Raw genomic sequence first — 26,846 nt, forward strand, 5'->3', positions numbered from 1 at the left:
CTCTGCTTGTTAAGGGTCAGCAGCATAGGCAGACAGCTAGGTAAGAACTTAAAGAGCTTGAAACAGTTTTGTCATTGTTTCTCATGATTACACTTTGTGTCCTTTTTTTCTCAAGTTGATAGGAGTGATAATGAACCCTGCAACATTCTCTCTGAGACTAACTCACCTTTAATAAAATAATCTTCCTGTTTTTTGCTAAGCACAGTTGCCTTTTCGAATACTGCTCCTAAGTCATTATTTTCTGTAAAGCATGATACACCTACAGTAGCATATCACATTTTTCTCTCACAGGCAAAAGGTAATTTACATTAACTCCTTACTAGGCTGAAGCCTGCTCCAAGCATTACTGAAATAACATCCATCATTAGATGCCATCTGAAATGCTTGTCTTTCATCATTAGCATTAAAAAGGTCCAGAATGCATTATTAGACTAATTTCTTAACTATCATACAAATACTGGCTTCTGTGCTCAGATTTACTGAAGTTGACAATTTTCATATTTTCCACATCAATCTTCTTTTTCTATGAGATTGTAGAAACTAAATGGAGATAACCAGGCTATTTGCAGCATGGGTGTAATGCAGACTGAAGAATTGGATAGTGAAGTATAAATTCTCTGTAGCCATTTAAAAAAAAATCAGAGGGCTTTTTGCAGAAACAAGGATACATCTCTTGTTTTGACTTGTTTTTACTGTATTAAATAAAATAACCCAGTGGCTTAAACTATTGTGAATTGGAGTGTGACATTTCTATATGTACATGTCTACTTAGTTTTTGGTGTTGAAGGGGTTTTTTACAAACTAACAGGGAAAGGCTTAGTCTGTAGTGGTTTCTATATGAATGCCTTTAATATTTAGGGCTACTTGATTGGTGGAGACAGTAGTATGCCTTCATTTTTGGCTGATGTGGCATTACATTTTTTAGTACTCTGAGGGAAACTCTTAAGTATCAAGATTTTGAATTGATTTCAGAAAAGGTTACTTTCCAAAGATTGTCTTGGCATTAGCTGCAGTGGAAAGACATGGGAGTAGAGGGGGAAACTGCATTTTAAAATACCAAATAATAATTGAAAACTTTATGAAAGGTGTTAATTTATTGGTCTCTGACACCACCAGGGACAATCAGTGGGAAGACACCTCACTGGGGACAAGGACGGGATTTTAAAAGCAAAACTAAGGACCATATTGGCACTTTAAAAATTTAAAATCATAACTTGAGGTGAGAAAGTTTGTTCTACTTCGGATGTTTGCTGTTCAGGGCGTAGAGGAGGTGTTGGGGCACGATTTTGTAATTAGCAATCTGTTCCTGTATGGATGAGACCGGGGTAAGCAGTATAGCCGTGTAGTGCATCTGTGTGCAAGGATGACTGTAATTGTTAAAGGCTCCCATACCCACTCTCACAACTTTCTAACTGCCATTAATTAGCCCTAGGTTTTAATACTTTTCTAATTAAGAGATCTAAAATTAGATTCTCGATGGCATACATAAACAAGCTGCCTTTGTTATAGGGGGGTTCCACTTTTCTGATTGTCTAGACCCTTACTAAATGTAGCAACAAGAAATATTTTGGTTTGTGTGTTTATATACGTTGTTGACTTGCAGTGATGTGGTCTGGAGCCTGAATTGATTCTACAAAATGAATTCTATTTTGTTACATACTTACTTTTTGCTACCAGGAACCTGATGAGAATAATAAAACCAGGATCTGTAATATGCTTTTTCTCAGGGATTTTTTTCAAATTTTATGCTAGTGGTGAGTGAGTTTTTATTTTAAATTATTACTAAAATTGTTTGTCTGAAAACCCATTTGCTGAAAATCATTTTCTTACTTAAAAATTATAAGAATTGATGTGCGTTTGCTAAGTGTCTGATTAAAGATCACAAAGAAACTCATATTTTGCATCAGAAATAAGCAGATGGTGGACAGATGGTTTAAATTAATATTAATTAAAAATCTTAACTTAAATTGTTTACCCTGTAAATGCAAAGTTAAGAAGCCAGCTTTCATCTTTAGGGTTAATAACACTCCAAATCTATTTATTGAAAGTCGCTCCAATGGACATTCTTTCCAAGCTTTGATCGCAAACATGGTAGCCTCAATAAAGAGCATGAAATTAGGTGAAAGCTGGAAAGAGAGGGTGATTCTAGGACTCTTTAACAAAGATCCTGCAAGACTAAAATCAAGTCAAGACTAAAAATTCCTGTTAGCCTGTGTTGTCAGAGGAGGTCATAAAAGGGGACTGAGAATTCAGGATCTCTCTTTCATGCTAGTTTTTCAATGCACCTGTTCTTAAAAACTAAATTTGCAGCTATGGTTTATTATGTTACAGTAAAACAAAATCCATGTGTATCTTAAAAATGTTCAAATAAACGTTGACAAAAAAGAAAAAGGGTTTAAATTCTGTCCTGATATATCCTTTACATTTCCTTACTAGTTCACTGGGATTGCAGCTGATGTAATTGGGAGGGGAATTATGGCAGCTGGTAACTGTAGAGGAACTCCAGAGTGTACCCAGGTACCATAGAGCACTGTGCATGTATATAAATCAGAATATGAAATATCTGTGATAATTCAGATATCACTATATGGTAACCATGGATACTTGACATTTTTAGTGGTAGTGACTACTTTATCTCTGGACATCTGTCACAGAGCCAAATTTGGTCCGCAGTTAAGCATGTAGTGTTCCCATTAAAATCAAAGGAGATTTGTCCCTTTAGTGAGACAGAATTAGACTGTAAGTGCTGGAAGCTTTGCTCTTTCCCTGAGTTTGTGACTGGGATATTTCAGAGGGAAAGTGTACATTTTAATAGATACCTTTTTCCCTAATGCACCTCTTCATTCAAGGTAAGAATCAGGAACTCTAAATTTAGAACCATCTATAAAGAGCTGAGATTTAATTGAGCTTTGGGAGTGTTAGCATTTTGATTCATGGTGGTTCCTCCAAATGCTTTTTTTCAGTAGTTGCCTTGAAGTTTAGGGAGAAATTGCAGTACTTCTCTGGCAGGGGCAATTTGAAAAAGCATTTAACTTGATGCCATCCCATCCCACTGTAGAAGGAGGTGAAGGTACCACTGTGTCACCTCATTAAGGAGCCTGGGAAGGGTAGGAGGTTGGTGGTGCACTCGGACACAATGGATCCTAGCACTGGGACAGTGTGTATCCCAAAGTGGAGCCCATGCTAAAAATGGTGCCTGCTACATCACAGGCTGTGACTTCACATTCATAAACTAAGGTAGTCATGTTATGGATACTAAGTAAATTCTTAACAAAGAGTTAGCAAAGCTTCAGGGAAAAAGAGCCAGATGTGAGAAAAGCTTTATATGTTGGGGGTTTGCAGCGTGCAATTAAAGCTGGAACTGATAGATTATGAGTTCCTGTGTCATCTGCTTGGAAAAAGCTGCCTAGGTGGCACGTTTTCCACTCCAGCCCCTGTCATTCACTTTCCTCTGTACAGGTGAAATGTGTGTGTTTCTTGCTTTCTGTTAGTGAAAACCTACAGTTTCCAAATGTTGCTATGACTCCACACTGTATTTTCATGAATTAGACCTGAGTAGAAAATTATTTATTTCAGAGCACCACATTTGAAGATATCACACACAGTAACTGTTGGCACAAACAGTAGATCCATCTACACGGAAATGGCTTCACAAGGATTTTAGAAGAGCCTGCAAAGTGTACACTGGTGGAATCTGCATTCCAGCAAAGAAAATCTAAATAATATTTGTTTCATAATTTCTTTTTCTTTGCAGATTTAGTCACAAGTGTCTTTGCTTTGGTTTTTTTTTTCTTTGGCTTATTTTCAGTTATTGCTTCTGGAAGTGTCACCAGGTTTATAAAAGTGCACGTGTCGCTAATTATTTTCTGTTCTTCTATTCAGGTAGATATATTACCTTTATCATGGACCCATTTCAATACGTCTATGTCATCCGAAATAGCAAGCAACTTGAATTTCATGAATTTGCTAATAAAATGGCATCCAAAACTTTTGACTACCCAGCCTTGTCAAAAGGAAAATTCCCTGAACTCAAGGAAAACCTGCACAGAATCTACCAGTATCTACAAGGCAAGCCTTTGGATATCATTTCTGACCACATGATGAAAAATCTCCAGGATATATTTGAATGGAAATGCTCACAAGCAACAGATTGGGAAACAGAAAAAATGTACAAATTCTGCTGCTCTGTAATGTTTGAAGCCAGTTTTGTAACACTATATGGAAGAGTTCCTGCTGCAGATGGCCACAAAGTTATTAGTGAAATCAGAGACAAATTTATCAAGTTTGATGCCAGCTTTCCCTATTTAGCTGCAAACATACCAATTGAGTTGCTAGGAGCTACCAAGAAGGTTCGGAAGGAGCTTATACATCATTTTTTACTTCAGAACATGACAAAATGGCTGGGAGGGTCAAAAGTGGTCCAAGCCAGACAAGATATATTTGAGAAATATGAGCTGCTTGGAGATTATGACAAAGCAGGTAGGAAACTTATGAATGATTGCTTGTCTAAAATAAAATAATTTACTATAGACCTTTGAAATAAAAAGGCAAAATGGCGACCTTGAAATTTTTTTATGTTCTTTCTAATTGGCTAATGATAAAATGTTTTACTCTGAAACAACCCTCTATGATAATTGATTTTTTTTTTGTGCTGAGGTGGTAAAACAAGATACTTAATGGTGATAATGAGAAAGATTATAACTGAGCTGCATTTCCTCCCCTTATTCCCCCCACCCCCCCGACATTACATTTCAAACTATTCTCATTAAGCAGAAAATTAGACTTCAGAAGCCTATTGGTCCTCATTAGCATTCACTGATCCTTGGCTGGGTCTGTGTCCTAACATCTTTTAATTAGCACACTGCAAATCTAATCAGTGTAATAAACGCTATTAATCTTCCTTTTCACTTATTTTCTCCCAGCACATCATTTTGCCTTCCTGTGGGCCTCTGTGGGAAACACGATTCCAGCTACATTCTGGGCCATGTATTATCTTCTGCGGCACCCAGAAGCTCTTGCAGCGGTGCGTGACGAGATTGACCATTTGCTGCAGTCAACAGGTCAAAAGAGAGGGCCCACATATAACATCCACCTCACCAGAGAACAATTGGACAACCTGGTCTACCTAGGTAATTTATTTTTATCTGTTAGGAAGAGGAGAGGGGCTCTCCCGGCAAACTCGGTTTATCACTCATTTCTGTTTACTGAGAAGGTGGAGGACACAGCTGCCTAATTGACATAATAACACCCATTTACATCAATTATAAATTATGTAGTTTATAGCTGTAGATACTCTCATTGCATGTAAACATTAAAGCCTAGGTAATTAACTATGCAAGGTATGCAAAAGGCTAAATCGAAGCTTTGCAATTATTTGAAAAAAAGTTGATGCCTATTAAGTTGTTTGATTCTGAGCATCTGCCGAAGTGTTAATGCATTTCAAATACTCCTGTATGGTACTGCCAAGAAAGACCCTTTTCTGAAATTAAAGTGGGATTGTATATTTAAACTGCAAATGTATTTTATCTGCAAGCAATTTCTTTCTTTCTCTCTTTAACAAAACAAAAAAGGCTTCTAAAGCAGGCTTCTGTTGGGCAATGCCTCCAAATAAAATACAAGAAGATAAAAATTTGCAGAGGAGAAATGGTGATTTTAGTACTTTATTCAAAAGAGGGAGTTTTAAGGGAGCTATACATCTTCCAGTTCTGGATTCAGGGTTCAGAGGGAGACCCTTGCCAGTGGTCACTGGAATTTGTTTGAATCAGGAGCTGTATAGGCCTTCAGAGCATCAGCTTTTGGTTTCACGTAATTTGATAGTGAATAGACACTGGCAAGAGAAATGGTGAAAATAGCCCAAGGGGTGAAAGATTTTGTAGCAGGTAGGTACCTAACTTTTAATCATCTGTGAGTCTCCACAAGTAGTGCTACAAGGGCAGACAACAGCTGAACAAAAGATTAAAGGTTCAATAATCTTCTGTTTTTAAATATCAAAACCAATCCCGTGTTCAAAACAAGCTCATGTCCGCAGGTCTTGGTAGCTCATGACCTGAACTGATGCTCTACTCTTAAACAAAGCTGTGCCAAGGGATGATGGTGGAGCAGCGCATTCTGTGCCTGGTTTGGATCCTTGTAATAGCTGCCACTCTCCAAGATCATCCAATGTGGCACATTTCAAGAACCTATGTGCAAACTTGATTTGATTAGTATACATATAAAATTGAGTCCGATGCATTTCCTTTGTGTTGGAGCATTAATATTAATCTTACATGCCGTGAGTCAATGAAGCTGGTTACACCCAGAGCCATGGCTGTTTTGATGCAGATTTATCTCTAACCAATGGAGAATGTTTTTGAAGTACAGCAAGTATCAGATGACAATTCTGGTAATGACTTTCTAAGCATTTAATGGATTTCTAAGGAGCACAAGTAAAACTACTTCACATCAGAGCTAGCATACATTAATAAATAAGTCACCAAGAAGAGCAAAAGAGAACTTAGTTTATATTTATCGACTGAGATGGGAATAGCCAATTAAAAAAAAGGGGAGGAAAAAAAGGCTCCCCAAAAGTGTAGGAATAAGGAAAATAAAACCATGTAGTTCACTAAAACCATCTGGTGCAAAACAGTATGAACAGTTTAAAAAACATTAACTGTGTCATTCCTCTGCTTCTTGAAATCTTGAAGTACCTTGGTAGCATTTGATTTATGTGTTGAGAGGGAAGTGCCACATCCTACTTTGTAGTATTCTTGTAACACTTTTGTTAAATTTCATAATCACGTTAAACATAATGTGATATGAACAGAAGCTAGATTTCAATTTTTCTGGCACTTAAGTCATAAAGGGCTGGATACTGTCCCATAAAATAATAATATAGAAAAAAAATCTGTACCATAAGAGAATTAGAGTCATGCTTCAGTGGAAAGGGGAAAGGGATGTTTTGTTAATAAATGTGTGGGAGGGACAAAGGTCCCAAATTGCACTGCTTGCACACCAAGACCTCCCCTCTTGCAGGAAGGCCACTGACCCCAAACCTCCAAGACTGAGCTTTTCCTCTTTCTGTTCCCTCTGTGCCAAGCCGGAGCGTAGGAAACTGGGATTGTGTCCCTGCTCTCAAATGAGGCAGACCAGGTGGGATGCTTGCATGTTCATCACCTTGTCATCTCATTCTCCTGTTTTATGCGCTCTGATTCTCCGTCCTCTTTTTGGCCTACTATCGCAGGAGTCTTTTTGATTCTTCATGCTATGGAGAGGAAGCACAAATTGCTAAATGTCTTTCTTCAGAAGAGCATTGTTATTATGGTCAGATTGTTGGGTCTAGGGAGCAATATGGCCTGATTTACTACTACATTCTAAGCTCCGGTAGATTATTATTTCATTTTTTAAAACAACAACCAATCAACTGAACCAAAATGCAAAACACATTAAACCCAAAATCAAACTAGAAAATTTTGGCCCCCATTATCTTCTTCTGATGGCATTTCTGGGGCAGCACCCTTTGTATTGTCTGCATAACACAATACAATCCCAAAATCCAAACGTGTGTATTTGTGTGCACAGAGTAACATACATTATTAGACATTATGGCTCACAACAGAGCTCTAATATGGTAAAGGACACATGAAAATGGTATGTCAGTTAAACTGGTTATAATGGAAATGCCAAGGGTAAAGCAGAGATGTACTTAGTGCATTTTTAATGCTAGGCATGTTTAGTCAGTTCGTTTATTTAATATTAGTCCATTCATTTATATGGTGAAGTATTCTTGCCCCAGGTCATTGCTGAATCCCAGATATTCCTGCAAAAAGAGCACAGCTTGAAAAATTGTTTTGTACACAAGAAAGGGTAGGGACCCAAAAGGAGCTAATACAGAGTGTGTAGTCGTAACACAAATGCTAAGCATTAAAATCAGTGGTTGAATTGAAAGGAATAAATATATTTTTCTGGAATGGGCTGGGCAGTACCATTTAGTTCTGAGTAAGATGCAAATGTACTTGTTTCAGATCGTCGTTTGTGTTGGCACACCGTGATGCCCGTGGATACATGACCCCCCAAATATTTGCATACTCAAAAGCTATTTTCCTACAATACACTCTAATAATTATTGCACCCTATTACCTGCTCTGTGTTAGTGTAAAATTAACAATCCATTACTGCACAATAAGTTTTATAAAACATTTACAGATAGAGATCATGTTTAATTAAAATTAACTTGCCTACGAAAGCCAAATGCACTTATGATTCGCAATGACCTTTTATTACCTGCAGTCCCTTGTTTTGGCTGGATGATTGACAGCTTGCTGTTTGGCTACCATGTTGTATTTCAGCTGACAAGACTTTTCATTTTAACTCAATTTGCCTGCCTATCACAAGCTGGTGGCAGGCCAGGCTCAAGTCACCCAGCTTTGCCTCAGCAGCTTGCTCTATTTCTCATTAGTACGCATTTATTCAGTGGAAATTGGAAGACAAATGCTTGAAGGCATGTGAACTAAGTATAGCAAATTAGGGTTTAAAGACTGAATATTTATAAGTATATTGAAACAGTTTTTAAAAAAAAAAAGTCTAGAATGAATTGGAAGCTGAGTGCTAGCTTTAGTATAAGAGAAATGAAGAGAGAAGTGGGAGGATTCTAAGAATAACAATACTATGAGATATATCTCTGTCTTCCCCCCTCCTTCTCTCTCTAGAAAAGATGTAAAATCTCTCTGACAACACCTTATCAAACAACAGCCTGGCTTCTTTATGTAGCGCTTGCACAGTGAAGTTTAGCATCTCATGTGTGTAAGAAGGGGGGAAAAAAATGAGGGTCATGTTCATTTGCTGCTTGGTTATCCCTTGGTATGCTTTAAATTGCCTTGTTTGTTCGGCACAAGCACAGAAACAGATGTTGCTCTACCGTGCTGGATAATTTACTGTACCTCACGGTGCAGAATGGAAGGCCTCCCAAGCTACCCAGCTGGTCTGTCAGCAGCGATGGCTGGTGTCTGCTGAACTATGACAACTGCAAGTAAAGGCTGCAGTTTTATTGTGCAGTTGTCATTCCTCTCAATGTATAGCTCTGGCATTTGTGGAAAGCTGACTGTCTATTTTTTTAATGTGAGCCTGCAAAGCCATATAAGCTCCATTCTCCTTTGTTGATCATAATGTGACTCATTACTTTTGTCATCTAATGATTATCGGCATGATCGCTCAGAGCGAGAGCCAAGCTCGCCTTCCACACATAACTGGTACTGGAAGGTAAAACAGATTTGTCATTTACGATCTGACCGCTAAGCCACACTTTGTGCTCCATTATTGTGATTAACTTCTGCATAAGATATGCTGCCCAATTGTCATTTGAGATCCGGCAGCGGGCAGGGACAGCCGTGCTTTCTGGGAGGATGTCCGCCGATAGGATGTGACCGCATTGCTTGGGTGGTTAAACGTGCTGCTATTTTGCCGCGGCACTTTATAATTATTTCTCTTTTTTTTGCCCTCCTCCTTCCCTCTTCCTCATTTGACCTCTGCTATCTCTACGTATGTCACCACCATTTCCAAATGGTGGACTGGTACAAAGCTACCAGCTTCATTTTCTGCAGGTTGAAGGCAGTCTGGAGCCGAGGCTGGACCCTTCCTTTGTACCGCGTAAAGTTTTGTTGCCAGAGCGCTGCCAGTTGAAATCTATCGTGTCAGGTGCCTTGTGGCTATCCGCAGTAGAGGCCATCTTCTGGAACCAGGGTTCTTTTCTGGCTTCGTCACCAACAAGCCGATTTGACTCTGCCTGATTATAGTAACGAAGGCAGTCCAAAAGAATATGCACAGACTCACTGTACGTCACATTGAATCACGGCACTGGCCACACAAAGCTGACCGCAGCCTCATTTCTTTAGACAAATGCATGCTTAAGGAAAAACCTCCTGCAAGAAAGCATCCAGGGCCACTTTATTTGCTATGCATGCTGCACCAGATTTAATTTTTAGTGAAAGAACGTTTGTTATTATTTTTTTCAGAGGCATCTACACTGGGTAGCTACTGTCTCTAATAAACTAACCTTTTGGGTGTAGCAATTGCAGTGCCTTGGTGAACACTTAGAGAAGGCTTATTTGATATCACAAAACATAAAGGCAGAGACAAATGGATTATTACATGCAAATGAATCCCTATTTTAGGCTATTTTTCACACTAATGATTAGAAGGAATCAAGTCGCATATAACAGTGCCCATACACACTGGTGGAAAAATAGTCAGTTTTGATTACAAAGTGAGAGATGCAGCCCTAGACAGGAGCTACATGCTGATATACATGCTATCAGAATGATTTATGCAAATTATGCATATTATTCCCAAAGGAATTCCTCCTCAAACTGCCAGGATAAATTGCCGGAAATTAGCCATAAAATCTGTCGTGCTAGGAGCAAAAGGTGAAGGCCACTGGGAAAGCAAGGACATTCAGCTTCTGGAGCCTTCCAGGATGTGATGGTGGAGACAGAAATCTTGCTTTCCCCAAACCTGAAAGGACTATGTTTTGTTTCCTCTAGGCCAATTAGAAGTGTCTTTCTCTCTTAAAATTACTAGGCAAATAATGAATTGCTTTCATTCACTCTGACCACAACAGACACTATAATTTGGCAGCATAGTGCCTTGAAAAGAAAATGCATTTAAAAATTCTCAGAATGACTAGAGAATTAACAAGCAGAATGATTTCTAATGTATAGTCCTACCGTTAAATCCAACATCTTTCAAAAGGCAAGCTAAACAGCTCCATGGATGCTTTCACTGGTACTTGTTTGCAACCGCCAAAATATATGTAAATGCATAAAGTGTTCATGTCTTTTGATTGCGTTGTTTTCAACACGATGCCTGAATAATGACTTTCCACCCAAAACCTAGTGCTGCTTACAACTGACAGGATTTCTCATCCCCATCAGGGAGAATCACTTCGGGAGGTTCAGCACCCCTGAACTGCCCCACCCCAACACTGCGGGGTTGTGTATTGCCTCCTCCTGGTCTCTGCTTTTTATGTTTGGTTTTGCTTGTGTGGTTTTTTCCCTTTTTTTCTTTCCTTTAGCCTGCCCTACTAAACTCATGGGGAATCAGCAGCTGTAGGCATGTATAACTTCCAGTCATCTCCCATATTTCTGATGCTTCCCCCCTCCCCCCTTTTGTTTAATCACAGAGAGTGCCTTAAACGAGAGTTTAAGAATGTGCTCGTCCTCCATGAACATCCGCATCAGCCAAGAGGATTTTGTTCTCAAGCTTGAAGGAAATCAAGAAGTCGTTTTGAGGAAAGGAGACTGGATAGCCCTTTACCCGCAAATTTTGCACATGGACCCTGAGGTCTATGAAGATCCTAAGGTAAACATTCAGCTGGTGCTACTCTTCCTACTCCAGGCACATCGAAGCAGCCAAGCCTTTTGTGATCTGTGGGTTGTTTTGTTTTGTTTTTTGTTTTTTGGTTTTTTTTTTTACTGATGTTCCTTCTTGTGGAACAAATCTTCCTAGTTTCAGATGTATTTTCTAGGGCCCTGCAGGTCAAAGGATTCATGGCCTGAAGAGAGAAATATGGTGATGAGACTGCCTGCGACTGCTTTCAAAGGAATTGACAATTGCACATTGACTACCATAAACTTTAGGCTAAATGTGGGCTTTGTTTGGCAGTGGATCATTTGATACCCAAGGAGGGCTGAATAATAGAAGGTGGTTTAAATAGCAAATAATGTGGGCCATTTAGCTAAGTGCCCGCAAAGCATCATTGACTCTCTGAAGCCCTATAATAGCAGTGTCTTACTTGAGCCTTATGCTTTTTCACCTCCCTTCGTAGGGATTCACCCCTTCTTGATCAATTAGAGTGTTGTGAACTTGAGACTGTAAAGCTGTTGCTCTGCAGCGAAGCTCGGAGGGTAATTGTGTCATCTCCTTGTATTTTTCTCTGACGCTCAAGTTAATGAATATCAAAGACTCAAAATTAATCCACCCTGCCTCAGCTGTAATACAGCTTCAGAAGTTCACCACCTGCATGCAAATTGAATAGTCCTCCTCTCGGCTAGGTTGCTCCCCAGATTGCTGTCCCCAGCCCAGGGTGCCACAGAGGAAGAGCAAGAAAGAGCAAGGGTGCACGCTGAGGCTGTTAAATAGCTCGTCTGCCTGAGAGGCGAGAGCTTGTACCTCATCCATTCCTCACCCCTATTTTCCTAAGCAAATGGCTGTCTCCCAGCCATGCTGATTTCCATCCTTGGCATTTGAGCCAAAGAAGAAAGGAACTGGATTTTTTTACATGTTTATAGAAAGCCCGTGTTAGAGACGTTGCTCCGTGAAGCTCTCCCTTTCAGGAATTTAAAGATGAGAGCTTGCAAAGAAAAGATGAGATTCAAGTGCCTCGTTGGTGCAGGACAGCATTTCGTTGTGTAGGAGCTCTGCCAGCCTCAGTGAGAGGAGGTGTGGAGCATGTTGGAGTCAGCAGGAGTAAGGTATAGTCACTGGGATGAACACTGGAGCCATGAGAATGAAAATTACATTCAGGGGAGCTCTGCTGGCTGTCCCCACCCAAAAAGGAAGATAAAGCCTGCAGAGAAAATCAGGATTTTAAAAATAATTCATCTATTGGCAAATAGTTGATTAATATTTTTATCCTTAAAAAGGATAGATAACAGCTAACAAATAAGCTTCTTTTTTTTTTATTTTATCCTTAACACTTTATTTTGGAGAACGTTATTGATTTGTCAAAAGTCCATCTGTTTGTTTAGGTCCTAGACCAAAAGCATCAGTGTGGAAACTGATCTCCTCCCTTATCCAATAATTGTGGAATATATTACCATATTTCCATTGCTTGAATATATCTGCTTAGTATCAGCTCTGCTCAGCTTTCACAGTACAGCTTTAGTTCATATATTTTATCTTTTTGATAGTGAATGAGCAATCCACACATTGCAGTACATTGATTTCAGCACATGGGCCCCTCTCGAAAAGTGGGGAAATCACTGTTCTGTTTGGTTCTTAAAATATGCAGTGTGCTTTCAACAATAACTACTGAGGATCAGATAGAGATGGAGAATGAATTTTTTGAAAGGTGCAGTCTTGAGCTTGTCATGTATTTAGGGAAAACTTTTCCTGGGAAAACAGGCAGCTTGATGAGATAATTTTGTAGCAATGCTTTTTCTCCTGGATACATAAATTTAAGTTCAAGCTATCCTGTGCTTTGGCACCATATTGTGTAAGTGTAAGCATATATTTCTGACCTCTTTTTCCACCCATTAAGGCCTAAATAAATTAGTCAGTTTTCTATAAAGTGTATAAGTGAAACCCTAAATTCTAACTCAGCTAGTTATAGAGCTCAGTAAATGAACTCTGCAAAACCCATAGAGTAAGTACCAGGAAACCCTGCAGGAAACCCTCTATGGTGACTTCCCAAACAAAGCTAAATACAGTATGTGACAGAAGGAGACTTAGATCAATCACAGGAGATTGCTCAGTTTTCATAATACTTGGAGCAGCTCATCCACACAGAACTTCATTGCCTGCTTTCGCTCAGCATCCTGACCTTTTCCTAGCTGTCAGCCACCATGTCTCTTTCAGGAGACCTTGTGCAAGGCTGAAAACTCCTTCATTTCTAAAAATTAGTCTTTATTTAGTCAGTGAACTAGCTTTTAAGGAAACACTACTCAACCCAAGGGGCTTCAGCAGCCCTAAGTTTGATGTCGCTGTCATTGGCTGCATTCCTGTCTCTCACTTGTTTTCTGTTTTCCCTGTTCCTTAGACAGCAATTTATTTTTTGTTAAAAGCAATTGCAAGTCTCAGAAAGCTCTTAATATGACAAAGAAAGCATAAGGTTTGATCCAGTGTGTCTGTGTGTTTAATAACACAGTTCTTAATTCCTCCGGACACCAGAAGTGCACCTTGTGAAAATGTTTGAGCGAAGTGAAGAGCTCTGGGTTGGGTTTTTAAGCTATTGCTGTTCATATTTAGCAGTGCTTTTTTAAACCAGTAGGATTTAGAATTCAGGAAGTAAATCTTATGGTATTCTGGGCTTTCATTTGTTACTGTGCTGCTCCAAATGACGCAATAACTTCCTGGCAGAAAAAAATAAAGGCATGCTTCCTTTTGGCTGGGATGTATGAAGAGACTGAAAAGAATTACCTGTCAGTGGAAGCAGGTAATCACCTTTATATTTGTGGAAAATCCAGGTCTCTGCCATTTAGTGAAATAAGATCTTGCTCTTCAGCACTCAAAGTTACATCCCCTCCGGTGCACCTAGTATTTGTTCCCTTTCTCACTGACCACCTCCCCTGGCATTTGTTTCTCAACAGCAAGACCTGGAGTGCATGATTTTCAGAGCCTTTAATCTAATGGGTAGATCAGTATCAGTGTATTTTTAATGGTGGTGTGGGGTTTTTTAATCAGTTGAGGTCGGTTTCTGTCTGACTGACTTGTTCCCAGCCAGCTCCAAATGGCTGCTGCTATAGCAGATGTATGCAAAGCAGGACAAATGCTAATGAGTGACCATAAGCAAGAAGTGCCTGTCATTTTTATTCAAAGCATGCAGGAGGGTTTTGTAAGTGGTTAATTTGCCATTGACTGAGTGAGGATGCCAGATCTCCTTCATTCAAAAACACAAATTATTTCTAGACAGGGATCCTGCTACTCAAAAATAGTCAGAAATATGTTCAATTTATGGAATTTGGGTTACAAGTGTGACCTCAAGCCTTACTTGAAAACACCCTCTTTGTAATGTAATGGTCAGTCACTGGCATTGTCCTCCTTTGCTCACAGCTTCTGCAGCAAAATATTTGAAGGTAAGATGTAGCAAATCAAGCAGTAACCATCTCCAACTGAAAGGAAAACTGACTGCAAAGCACTGGAGTTTTCGAATAATCTGCACCATTCAGTGCAAAAGAAGGATGGATTTTGCTCTGGCTTGCAAGAGCAAAATCGGTGCAATGCATTAATTTATTCATAGGCATTTGCAGAATTTGGCAGATTATCCTTATTCATGATGTATGTACCACACTGAGTGTGTATGATGCTTTACAAGAAAATTGTCCTTCCACTAAGGTTCATTGTCCCTGCTACAAAGCGGTCAAAATCTAATTACAATCAATATAGGCCAGACACTCAGTGGATGAGATGAGGAAGTTGAAGGAGCTTGATGTAAAAGGACTAAGCTAAATAAGTGGATTTAAAGAGTGTTCTTTGCAGGGAAGATAATGTGAGTTAATGAAACTTGAGGGAGCCAACTAAAAGGAAGAAGCTGTCAGCTCCTTGTCTTCCTTTTTATCTTATTTTCTGGGTTTCAGACGCGTTACCATTGTGCAAAGAAAGCAGCTCATGTAACTGCCTTGTTAGATATCATGCTGTCTCTCTCTTTCTCTTTCATTTTCAGGAGTATAAGTTCGATCGATACATAGAGAATGGCAAGAAGAAAACCACATTCTACAAGGCAGGAAGAAAACTGAAGTATTTCCTAATGCCCTTTGGCTCTGGGATCAGCATGTGTCCAGGGAGGTTCTTTGCAATGAATGAGATGAAGATGTTTCTTTTCATACTATTGTCTCATTTTGATGTAGAACTAGCAGAAAACAAAGCTGTCAGACTTGATAACAGTCGCATGGGCCTTGGTATCCTCCTGCCAGACGTTGATATTGCCTTTCGTTACAAGCTAAGGTCCTTAAGAAATTGAGCAGCTGCCTATATGCCTTTCACTAATCTCCATGTTTGCTCTGTTTCATCACTCAGCCTTATATTTTCGGAAACATTTGCTTTTCCCTCTCTGCTTTTACCTCCTTCCTCTTTGTTTGTAAGGAGAAAAGCTGTTGGGCTGGAGGTAGAGACCAGATGCAGGGATGTCCAACCTCAATTTGTCCTGCTTGCGTTGTGAGAAGTGAGGTGACGTGACAAGAGCCTGGCCAAGGAAATAGCTCAGCATCTCTACAAGGTGCATCCCCATACTCTTGGCTGTGAGATGAGCAGGATTTACAGGGAAGATGAATCCAGGCCACTTACATGAATATCAGCATCTGCTCATAGAAGCATAATAACAAGAAAGGGGGAGCTTCTTGTGATTATTATCCTAACTTTATATTTACTTTATTTCTTTCATGGTCTTGAGAGTCTTAGCCCTTTATTTAGGAGGTGTGATGGAAGTTGTGTGGGGTGGTGGAGGATGATTTGCAAGAACGTCTTACTGACGACACATTGCTAACTTCAGGTTTGTGTACTGAGGGTGAATGCTTTGCTTTCTTTTTTTCCTTTTTTTTTTCTTTTTGGTGCAGTGAGTGCAAAAATTTAAAATATGTGATTTCTTTCCTGCAATCATTTAAAGTTAGAAGAGAAGTTCTGTTGAATAGTTTTAATAGGTTCTTGATCAAGCCTAAATTATCTGTTTTGGTTTTGAGCCCGCCCAAAAAGCATATTGTTCAGGGAGAAAATATATGCCCATTTTAAATTATTCTATCACCTCAAAAATTAGCTTCTCTTTCTCTCACTGTTTCTTAGTAACATGTTTGTGCATTTATTTTGACCGTTTCTTATGTTTGTTCATTTCTCCAAAAAGGCAAAAGAGGAAGAAGGTTTCAAGGGCAAGTGTGGTATCTAAAAATGCTTTTTAACATTGTTTTACCTTGCCTAAGTTGTGCATAGACAGAGTAGTGTGACCTGTGTTTGGAAACAGACTTGTCCATCTGCAAATTGGAAAATAGGCTCTTCCCTGGGGCCAAAATTTGAGCAAGTGAAAACCCTGGGCAGCCACAGAAGTTTATACTGGCTGCCCAACCTGCTCACTGGGTGCCCAGCTCTTGTTTGGAAAATTAATTTCCTAGTGCACAAAATCTGAGATTTTAGACCCTGTCTCTCTTCCCAGCCATCACTTCAGAGATTGATGAGGATTCCCGTGGCTGTCCAGTCTCAATTTGCCAAGATGATAATTGTAATGGCAGAATAGCCACATCTGTGGGCCTTGCCTTGTGTTCCTAAAAAAACATCTCTCTTTGGGATGTGCCAGAAAGTCTTTCGAAATCAGAAGTTCTACTAATCTATATGGCACTTGATGGCCTATGGATGAAAACTACTACCTAAATACTAATAATTATTTATTGCTATTTTTGTAGAAGCCTGTTCAGTTATTTGTGTAAAGCACATACTCTAAATAAGTCTCAGCATCAGTAGGAAGACTTTCAGAGATTGGTACAGCCACATTCCAAATCCTCCAAGAAGTAAATTATGGTTTTGTGACATATATCGGATAAACATTTTCTCTTCATATATAGTATCAATAATGTCTACAGATTTGGAGTACACTTACATTAAATGGACTTTATAGTTGATTAAATGCTTTAACTTTACTTCAACATTTAATCAACAGCAAAAGCTGATTATTGCTTTGTGCCACAGAGTAAAATTGGTTTTTATGGAGACATTCTTGTACTCAGGTTACTTACTCCTGTGGTTACTCTGTAGAAGCTATTCTGTACTCAGCTGCAGCTCACAATCCAGTTTAGACATTAGAGCCTAGTTTATTGAGAGAGGGAATGTTGATATCATTACACTGTTGACTGTATTCCATTATTGCTTATATGTAAGCTGTAAAATGTCTCATGCTACAATTATGATGATTCCTTCTTTGGCATCCAACTTTAAAACAAACCTGAAGCAACTGCGAAAAAAACAGTGGGTATTTGTTTTAAACAGAAGCCTCTTTTTTATAATTGTATTCTATTTTTAGGATTTTGAATTAGAGTATCACTGGCTGCTGCGTAATTTGATAGGGCATAATAGGACTGTGCCAAAAGTACATGCAAATCATTAGTAGTTTCAGATTAATTGCTGATCAATTTGTATAGTATCTATTCTGAAATTAAAAAAACTTGATTGTTTCCAAAGTAGCAAATTAAATCTGTATTGTATGCTCCATTAAAAAAAAAAAAAGAGAAAAGGGTCAGAATCTTTCCCAGGAGTTGGATGAAACCTCTATGAAGCTGCTTGGAGACCTTGCATCAGAGTTAGAGAGCACCATGCAAGAGGCCAGCATTCTGATGAGATAAAAGTTGCTTGCTCATTTTGCTCAAGAACCAAAATAATGAAATGCAAAGCAGGGTCTGCCCAGCCTGGCCTGGAATACTGTCCCTGGTAACCCAGGCTCCTGGTAGATTAGTTTGGCTGGTAGGAACTGCATCACTAGCTTGGCACACGTCAGCTGCTGAGGAAGTAAACCACACCCCCTGTAAAGCCATGAGAGCTGGAGTTGGACAGGAGGTTAAGCCCTTCTGGTCCATGTGTTCAGCAGCTGTGTCAGGAGGGGACATATTGGCTGGTCTGACCAGGAGCGACTCAGCCTCCATGGAGCAGGACTGAAAGGCCCGTGGTGTTGGTATTCCTGGTCAATAAGCTGAGACAGCACAACAGGGTGTAGCATCTCCAGAAGTCCCAGCTGGAGCCAAGCTAGCTGCAGGGTGTCAGGAAGAGCATGTTTCGTAGCACAGGGCACGACACCCTTCTTGATGACCTCCTCTGCTCAAAGAGCCAGGATTGTGCAGCTCTGGGAGTCTGTCACTGGAGCACGAAGAGGCAAAATCATCTAAGCAGAAAGAACAGTGCTCTTTGCCAGAATTCAGGTGCTGGCTGCAGGACAGGGTGGGAGGAGGCAGACCTGGGCTTCCCTCTCCCACCCCTCCACTTCAGCAGAGGGGTCTGCCCTGCCAGCCCAGCAGTTCCTTCTGGGGGCATCCACAGACCTGGCAGGTGCAGGATCAGGCAGGAGGAGCACGTGGGTACCCCCTGAATTCCTCTGCTGTTCCTTGATGGATTGGTGCACTCACCCATCAGTTTGAGATGTGACTCGGCTGGTCACTACCAGCCCCTGACTGTAAGTTGTTGATGTCTGTGGCTGTATCAATAGTATCTTCTTCTATTAAAAAATATAAGCACCTTTTTTTCTCATTAAAAAAAAATAGGTTTAAGTCAGTCTGGCCCTTTATAGTACCCAAGAAGAAAGTTAATTTATCATGAACTAATGTGAATGCTAAAACACAGTTTTTTAATTATTCTTATTTTAATTTACAGATTGAATGTTCTCCATTTTCATGTTGGCACTTAGTACTGCTAGATGCTATTGTAAACTTTTTTAAATGTTCCATTATTTAGGCAACCATCTAGTATATGTGTACCTGTTTGCAAATTAGATTTTAATATCTGTTGGTATGTCCTAATGTAATAATATAAAACCATGTAAGAGTTGTTCTTTATGCTTTTAAGCCAGCTGCATGTCACTGTTTTTGGCATTGCTGTTTTTATGAATAATTACTGGTCTGTGAATTTTTCTTGTAGAATTTTACATGATCTTTTATTTTGTCATTATTGAACGGTCATTCAAGGGATTGTGAAGTGCTCTTAATTTTGCAAACTCACAATTTGTATATAGATGAGTAATAGCTAGGTTCTACTTTAACAGTTAATATCCATTGTTCAAGCTCCTAGATCAACTAAGGTACTTCTGAGCAAGAAAATAGAAATTTCATTATTTTAGTAATCTAACATCTTAAAGGAATTTTGTATTTCAAGGGCACAATAAAAAGGAATATATCTATTTTAATATTGAATGATTGTCTGTGGTATTTTTTCCAGCTTATGTTTGTACTTTTCTCACAGATTCACAACTATTGCTTTAATTTTTTAATTATTATTTCAACATACTACATTTTTCTGTTATTTGATCTTGACATATATTTCTGTAATGAAAAGGGAAAAAAAAGCCTTTAGTTCAGCAGTGAAATACAGAAACTCCTTTGAATACTGGAAAGTATCATGTCTTTTTTATCACACCCCCCGCCAGGAAACATAAGCCAATTCTCATCAGGTGAAATAAAAAAGTGATACTTCTGACATTCTTAGGACATTTTTCAAAATTAATATAGAGATCTGCAGTCCACTAGTGATCCCTAAGTACAACTCCTAGGCTTTTACTTATGCAAACCTCCACGTAGTACAAGATGTACTACCTAAAGTAAAATATTCTGTCTTCACAGATCATTCATTTTAAAAGGGGATATGAATGAAATGGTTACGATGCACAGCGCTGCACCAGCAAAGCACAACTTGGCTTTTGCAGGTATCACTGTAGCTGCTGAGTTCTACAGGTATTTAATAGGAAGGTTGTACCCTAAAGACATCAGTGTTTCTCCATTCCTTCATGCAGAAATGCTTGCCAGGTATGTCTGCGAGGGATATTGAACATGCTTCCTAGAGAAGACAGACCTGCAACATTTTCTGGGTTTGGTAAATGTGTGTGTAGCTGTGCAATTGTTCTAACTCCAGGCTACATTAGAAGTTATTGAAATTTATAAATTAAAAAGTGGCATTGTTTGAGATTTCTTGAAGGGCACATTTCTGAGTGAGCTTTCCATAATGGTCCAAAAGATAGCTTGAGAGAAAGGAGTTAGTGAGACCCTGTAACACTGAATTTTATCTAGTATTTGATTTGATACTAGATACTGTCTTGATGTTACTTGTATAGCACTGTATTTTAAAACTGTTCAAGGTATCAAATTATGCTTATGCTTAACTCATATGAATAAAGCCATTCTAACTGCCAGACCATAGAGAGTGAAATATTTTCCTGTCCTACCTAAACCAGCCTGTGTACCCTGGCTAGTCATATCCCCATACCTACTACATAATAGAAAAATTATCTCATTACAAAAACAACACTCAAAGGTGTATTTATGAAAGTATTGTGTTCCTTAAGTTATTGTCTATGTTTCTAATTAGTAATAAATATGAATAAATATATAAAAGCATATAAAAAAGGTAGACAATGTCCCATTTTAAAGTGAAAGCAAGGAAGCTGTGGTGGGATGTTGATCCTCATATAAACCAGTTCTGCATTTATTCTATGCATCAGGCTTTCCTGGGATCTCATGTACTGAGTTTGTATGAGTACCTCATTCATAACAGCAGAAATATGCTCATCTTCAAAGTTTTCACACCAAAATAAATAATCAAAAGTAGCCTAAGCTTCAGCTGTTTTTCCTAGAACCCTTGCAGGATTCTTTCTATCTTCAAAGATTTGTTAAACCCATTTTGACACTAAAGTGTCGGTTTATTTTTCTTTTCCCCAAAACCAGCAGCTATGAGTACAGAAAAGTTGAATAAAAGTCTAAGTTCTGGCTACAGGGAGAGTAAAAGTCAGTAAGCAAACACCCTGTGATGACTTTTGACAGCGACTTCTTCCCCATCAGCTCATCTTTCCAACTACCTCTTTCTTCCAAACAGTTTAGTCTCTCGCTAATCTCCTACAGGCAGCAAGTGTTTCCCTGTCTAATTTCCATCTTGCGAGCCAGTGAATCGCCTCTCTTCACAACATATCTTTCAGTTGCCTTTAAAAAATGAATTCTTTACAGCAGCCTCTCGCAAAACCGGCTTCGCAGGTGGCTGCAGCTGGGAGAAGTGCCGCCTCGCTAAAGCTTTGAACCTGAAAAGCGGATGGGCATTAGTTGAGCTGCTGGTGGAAGCACGGGGGGATGCTGCCGCTCCGGGATGCCCCTGGCCCGCGGCGGCGGCGGGGACCCGCACCCTCGCCCGCCCGCATCCCCGCATCCCCGCATCCCCGTCCGCTGCCCGCCGGGCTCCCGCCGCCGGCTTGTCCTCCCTGGGCTCCCACCTCCCCCGGCCCGCGACAGAAATCCGGGGAGAGGGGGGTGAGGAAAAACTCCTCATGCCCCTTCCTAAAAGCATCACGAGCTTCCAGGGATGCTGCAGTGGGATAAGGGGACGGGACTCCCGAGGAGGTTCCCAGGGAAGCGGTCTGAGTGTTCGGTGAGTTTGGATGGCTTCGGCTGGTGGAGAAGAGGTTTACTCTGGAAAGGCGATTGTTTTTCCCTAATCCTCAATTATGAAGATTTAAAAATAGTATTAAAGGGGCAATCTGTTCTGCAACTTCTCGGAAGAAATAATTGTTGATTTAGATAAGCACTGATCCCTTCAGTGTTTGATGAAGACGTTAATTTATGGCTGTCTAGCAGTTTATGGCTGTCATTAGATTTTCAGCTTTGTCTTTCTTCGAAATGTATCTTTATTTTTTTATTTTAATCCGAGACAATTACGTAAGAAAACGGTTATGTTTGATCTAAAATACATCATTTTCCTATAGCATTTCAAATTATTCACAGATCATAGTTCTTATATGTGCATATATGAATTTAAAAATACAGCAGTAAAGTGCTTGAAACAGACCATAAATTTGCTTCCTATTTTATTACACGTCTCTGAATCAGGTTGAGAGGACAAGGGCAACTAGGGGCTTGGGGAAGGATTTAACCCTTCCCGAGGCTGGAGAACGAGCCGAACCTGACCAAATTCCCCTCCGGAGCGCTTCGGGGGCGGGTGTGGGCGGGCTGGGTGACACCGAGCTGATGAGTGACCAGGGGTAAATGGGGCTGGCTGCAGCTCTGTGCTCGTTTAGCAGATGTCCTCTCCGCGACGTGGAGGGCTGCTAGGAGCCCCCGGGTGGGGCTGGGGGCCGGGGCAGCCGTGCCGCCTCCCGCTCCCGGCTCCTTTGCCCCTGCTCCGGCGGGATGGCAGCGCAGGAGCGGGCACGATCGGCTTAACCCCTGCGGCGCCTGCCTAAGCCATGCGCAAGGCTGCAGGGAGAGCCTGCCCTGCGCCCTCCTTGGGCTCCGCTAGAGCCGGAGCTTTCCCCGGCGGGCGGCAGCGACCCCGCGGAGCGGGGCCCAGAGCGACTTCCCCAAAGTTTTGTCCCGCTCCGACAAGGAGCTCTCCCGCTGTTTGCTTAGAGCCTCAGCATCAGTCCGGCCTGTGCGCAGCAGCGGTGCGATCAGAGTTACAAATGATCCTGGAGAGAGTCGCGGAGTCCCGGCTCGTTTGTTTTACCCCCCAACATCCTCCCACCACCACCACCACAAAAAAAAAAAAAAAAAAAAAAAAAGTGTTAATTGCTGTAAAGTTTCCGAGCACGTGGATAATTTACTTTGACTGCTGAGTTTTAATTAAAAGCAAACTTATTTATGTTTCTGATGTTTATATTACGCGATTTAATTACGTTTAGAGGCAGCGTCGCACTTTTTTCCCCCTTCCACCCTAAATCACATTTTCATTAAAGGTTTTAATAAGAAAACTCACTTGACCACTATTCATTATCTAGTCCCCTCCATGCACACAAGTTCACTTACCCATTCATTTATTCACTTACTCATTCCAGCAGATCCGCTGCAACTGCTGCTAGCAGGGATGTGAACACTCATAATTATTTGTCAAAGTCTGGAAAGTGTATTATCCCTTCTTCTAGTGGTAATTAGTTACCATAGCATCTAATACGTAAATGTGCCCAGAGCACACCATTAACAGTTAAGCGGAGGATTCAATTTAACACATGATTATATCTTTCATAAGTCATTACATTAGGAAAGCCAATGTCACTCATGCTGGGACAATCTAGGCTCCGAGCCGGGGTAAGGGGCCGGGGAAGGAAGCCAGGCTGGGCGGCGGGGGCAGAGGGAGCTCCGGGTGAGGCTGAGGGAGATCCCGCTTCGGTGGGGCGATTGGAAACGGGGAAGAAGCTCTTTTGAAAGGGTACATGTTCATTTCTGGCTAAGTGATCTGTCAAGCTTTAAGGCGGGCGGGGGAGCCTCTCTCCTCCCCCCAGCCCGGCACACATACGCTTGCATTGGCAAGACCCGCTCAGGGACTGGCCCAGTGGCTTCGCGCCGCTTCCCAGGGAGGATGGCCGGCGCAGCGCGCCAGGAGAAAGGGGCCAGGAGTGGTAGCACCTCTACCTGGCACGGACCCCTCGCCCCCTCCGAAGCAATCGAAGAGGAAGCAGGAGAGCCCAAAGTCGGGCGGCAGCGGTAGCCAGGAATGACAAAGATTTTCATCCCGCTGTCCCGTCGCTCCGAGGCAGAGGCAGGCGAGGGAGCGGCGAGCGGACAGCCCGCTCCGTGTGCCACAGACCTCGCTCCCAGAGCCGGCCGGGAGCGCTCCAGGCCCGGCCCGCACACCTCGGACCCTGCCCCCGGGAGCCGGGAGGCAGGGCGTGGGCCTCCCGCAGCCCCTTGCCCTTTCCCCACCTTAGGTCCCGGCCGCTCCAGGAGTTTGCTGGGACCTGGCTTATTTTCCCCCACCCCACGGCCGGGCAAAGCCGAGCAGCGGCCGCGCCTTCCAAGGGAGCTTCTCCGGGAAGGAAGCCCGCTCGGTAGCCAGAGACATTAGGCGGTAAATATTGCAGCAAATGTGTCCTGCGATGTTATATGCACGAACACACACTCACACAGACACACACACAGGCACGCACCACGCCAAGCTGGTGGCGGTGGTTAATTCCTAATCAGAATGATGGACAGCAGAGACAGAACAATACAAACTAATGGCTGTGTTGCTGATCACTTTACCCCTTGATTAAAGACACCCAATTATGGCGCAGAACAGTGTCGTAATTATGTTCCTTAATCACATCCAGGAGGTTTAATTGCCTTAACGATGTGTTTCATTAAATGAATTTAGGTATTATAGTCGACAGTTTTCATACACAGTTGTTTTCAAATTAACATAATATTAGACATCGTCATGGAAATTGTTTTAATAATCATAATTAGACGCACCCAGCCTTTGTCTAGTAAATGCTGAGAGACGCTTCTCCTTGCGCCTGGGGGCTGATCTGCCCACCCTCTCTGGGCTGCCTTCCCACAGCTCCGTGGCACTTTACAGTTATGTTTCCTGAAAAGTTACAGGTTCTGATTAATCTTTTTTGATGGGAAGTGGAGCAGAAAATATTTATACCCTTCCCCCGCCTGTGGTGCTGCCGTTGGGAGAGGCGGCTCCGCGGACGCCCGGCGCCGGCCCGAGGGGAGGGGGGTCCGCAGGAGCGGGACCCCCGGCCCGGGCTTAGCGCCGAGCAGACAGCCTGGGGGGGCTGCTGCACCCCCTGCCCCCGGGCTCGGGGCAGGGCGGAGGGTCCGCGAGGGGAGGGGCGGCCCCAAACCTCGGCGGGCTGGGAGGAGGCGGGGGGGCGGTGCTGCGGGGTACCCCGCGGCGCAGGCAGCCCCCGGGCTCGGGCAGGGCAGGGCAGGGCCCGGTGCTACCCCACGGCTGCCGCCTGCCACGGGAGCGGGAGAAACGCAGAACTTCTTCCTTCCCTGCCTGGGACACCCCGAGCCGGGAGCCCCCAGTACCCTTACTGGGGCGCGCTCAGAGCAAGGCAAAGGAAAGAAAAGTACCCACCCCCAGCATCCACCTCCTTTAATCTGGGTGGATATGCTTAACAAAGCACAGCGTAATACAAGCGTTTGTTCAAAATATTTTAATAAAGATTCTTTCCGACATAGATACACATACAAACGATCGTACATTGCTGTCATAATCTGATTGACCTATTTAATATATATCACTCTTTACACATCCGTGACCTGCCAACAGATCCATCATGGCTCCTATTTTGCCATCCAACCTGACAGTCCGAATTTGTATTATCTGCAAGTAGTGGAAAAAAGCAGGACTCGTTTTTGAAAAGAAAAAAAAAAAGGGAAAAAAATTTCTTGATTTACAAATGGCAGAGAGACAGCCACCCAGCCATGCAAACTCAAACTGAAGGCTCACTTTGGGTAAATAGCTACTTCTTGCTTTTCATCTCTCATTTTTCTTAAAAAAAAAAAATCAAAACCCACCCCCCACATCCCCTGAAAAAGGAAGAGAAGAATTCCACGCGTTCTGTAAATTAGCCTAAAGTATTTAAAGTATTTCAACTTAAATAATTATCCACAGTCAGAATAATTTACATACACATTAAAAGCGGTTTAAATTATACCTTCGAAAACACAGCGCCTGGGAAAACATTGGCTTGGCAAGTGTTCTTGTAGCAGCTATTGCTCTGATGCCTTGTAAAAGTAAATAGTTATTACCTGTTATAATGCAAAGAATACCCTTTCAAAAATCAGTTGGTTGAGCAATTAAGAATACACTTTTCCTGCAATTTTTGGACTGAAGCAATTTATTAAAGCTCAATTTAAATACAGGGATGATGCAACTTAAAATCCAGATGACCTTTCATAAACCTAAGCAGCTCGGATACATCAACATTTCTGGCTATATGTTGTTGGCAAATAAATGTTTTAAACACTTGGCACACAGTTTAAGTTAATCCATAAACAGAATTTTAGAAGCATTTAAAGTAACTGCACATAAGACCCATGACCTTAACACAAGATAAATATTGTTGGCGTGGAAGGGTCATTTTAAAGAATAACAAATAAATAGCATGTCTTGTTTATACATCATTGCAAAGTGGAAAGAAACAAGGTGCACATAAATATTTCTTTTAAAAATGCGATACTTTCAGCGACACGGAGTAAGGGTTTTGATCGGTTATTTTTTGTCTTTTTTTTAACTCTCTCGATTTTTTAAATCACTCTCACCAAACTTTGCGCATTTTCACAGGATCAAAGTTTAGAGACGATAAAAAATACAAAGTCTTCCATAGCAGTGGTCCAGTCTCTTTGTTTCTGCGAGTCACTTAAATAATAAGTTTACATTTCAAGTTTGTTCGTTTCCTGGCTCAGAATAATAATAATAATAATAATACTGCTAATAATTAATTAAAAAAAAAAAAAATCTATGTTCAAGTGCCCTCTCTGATTTGTCCCCGGCGACAGCCCCGGCTCCCAGCCCGGCCTGCTATTTCCCGGCCTCTCCTTTGTCCGGCCGCGCAGCGAGCCCCCCCGGCGCCCCCCGGGCCGGGCCTTTCCTTGCTGCCCGCGGCGCCCCCGGCCCCGCGCCCCCTCCCCGCCGCCGCACGCACGCTGCCTCCCGTCGCGGTCCCGTCTCGGCGGCACCCGAGAAGAAGAGCGAGGCGAGGCGAGGCCAGTCCGGGCAGAGGG

General features: G+C 41.6%; 1 protein-coding gene across 3 annotated transcripts in view; it reads left to right on the plus strand.

Annotated features, from left to right (window-relative positions):
• LOC120499299 (cytochrome P450 7B1) overlaps positions 1-19,555 on the plus strand; it is a 125,372-nt gene extending 105,817 nt beyond the window's left edge. For all 3 annotated transcript variants that reach the window (XM_039702962.1, XM_039702963.1, XM_039702964.1), the window contains 4 exons: positions 3,883-4,479; positions 4,923-5,129; positions 11,153-11,331; positions 15,353-19,555. In XM_039702962.1, coding sequence (XP_039558896.1) covers positions 3,883-4,479; positions 4,923-5,129; positions 11,153-11,331; positions 15,353-15,649 — 1,280 coding nt within the window. In that variant the 3' untranslated portion in view covers positions 15,650-19,555. The remainder of the gene's footprint in view (positions 1-3,882; positions 4,480-4,922; positions 5,130-11,152; positions 11,332-15,352) is intronic.
• Positions 19,556-26,846: the final 7,291 nt, after the last annotated feature.

This window comes from Passer montanus, unplaced genomic scaffold (genome assembly GCF_014805655.1).
Source record: "Passer montanus isolate IOZ18808 unplaced genomic scaffold, ASM1480565v1 scaffold16, whole genome shotgun sequence".
NCBI lineage: Eukaryota > Metazoa > Chordata > Aves > Passeriformes > Passeridae > Passer > Passer montanus.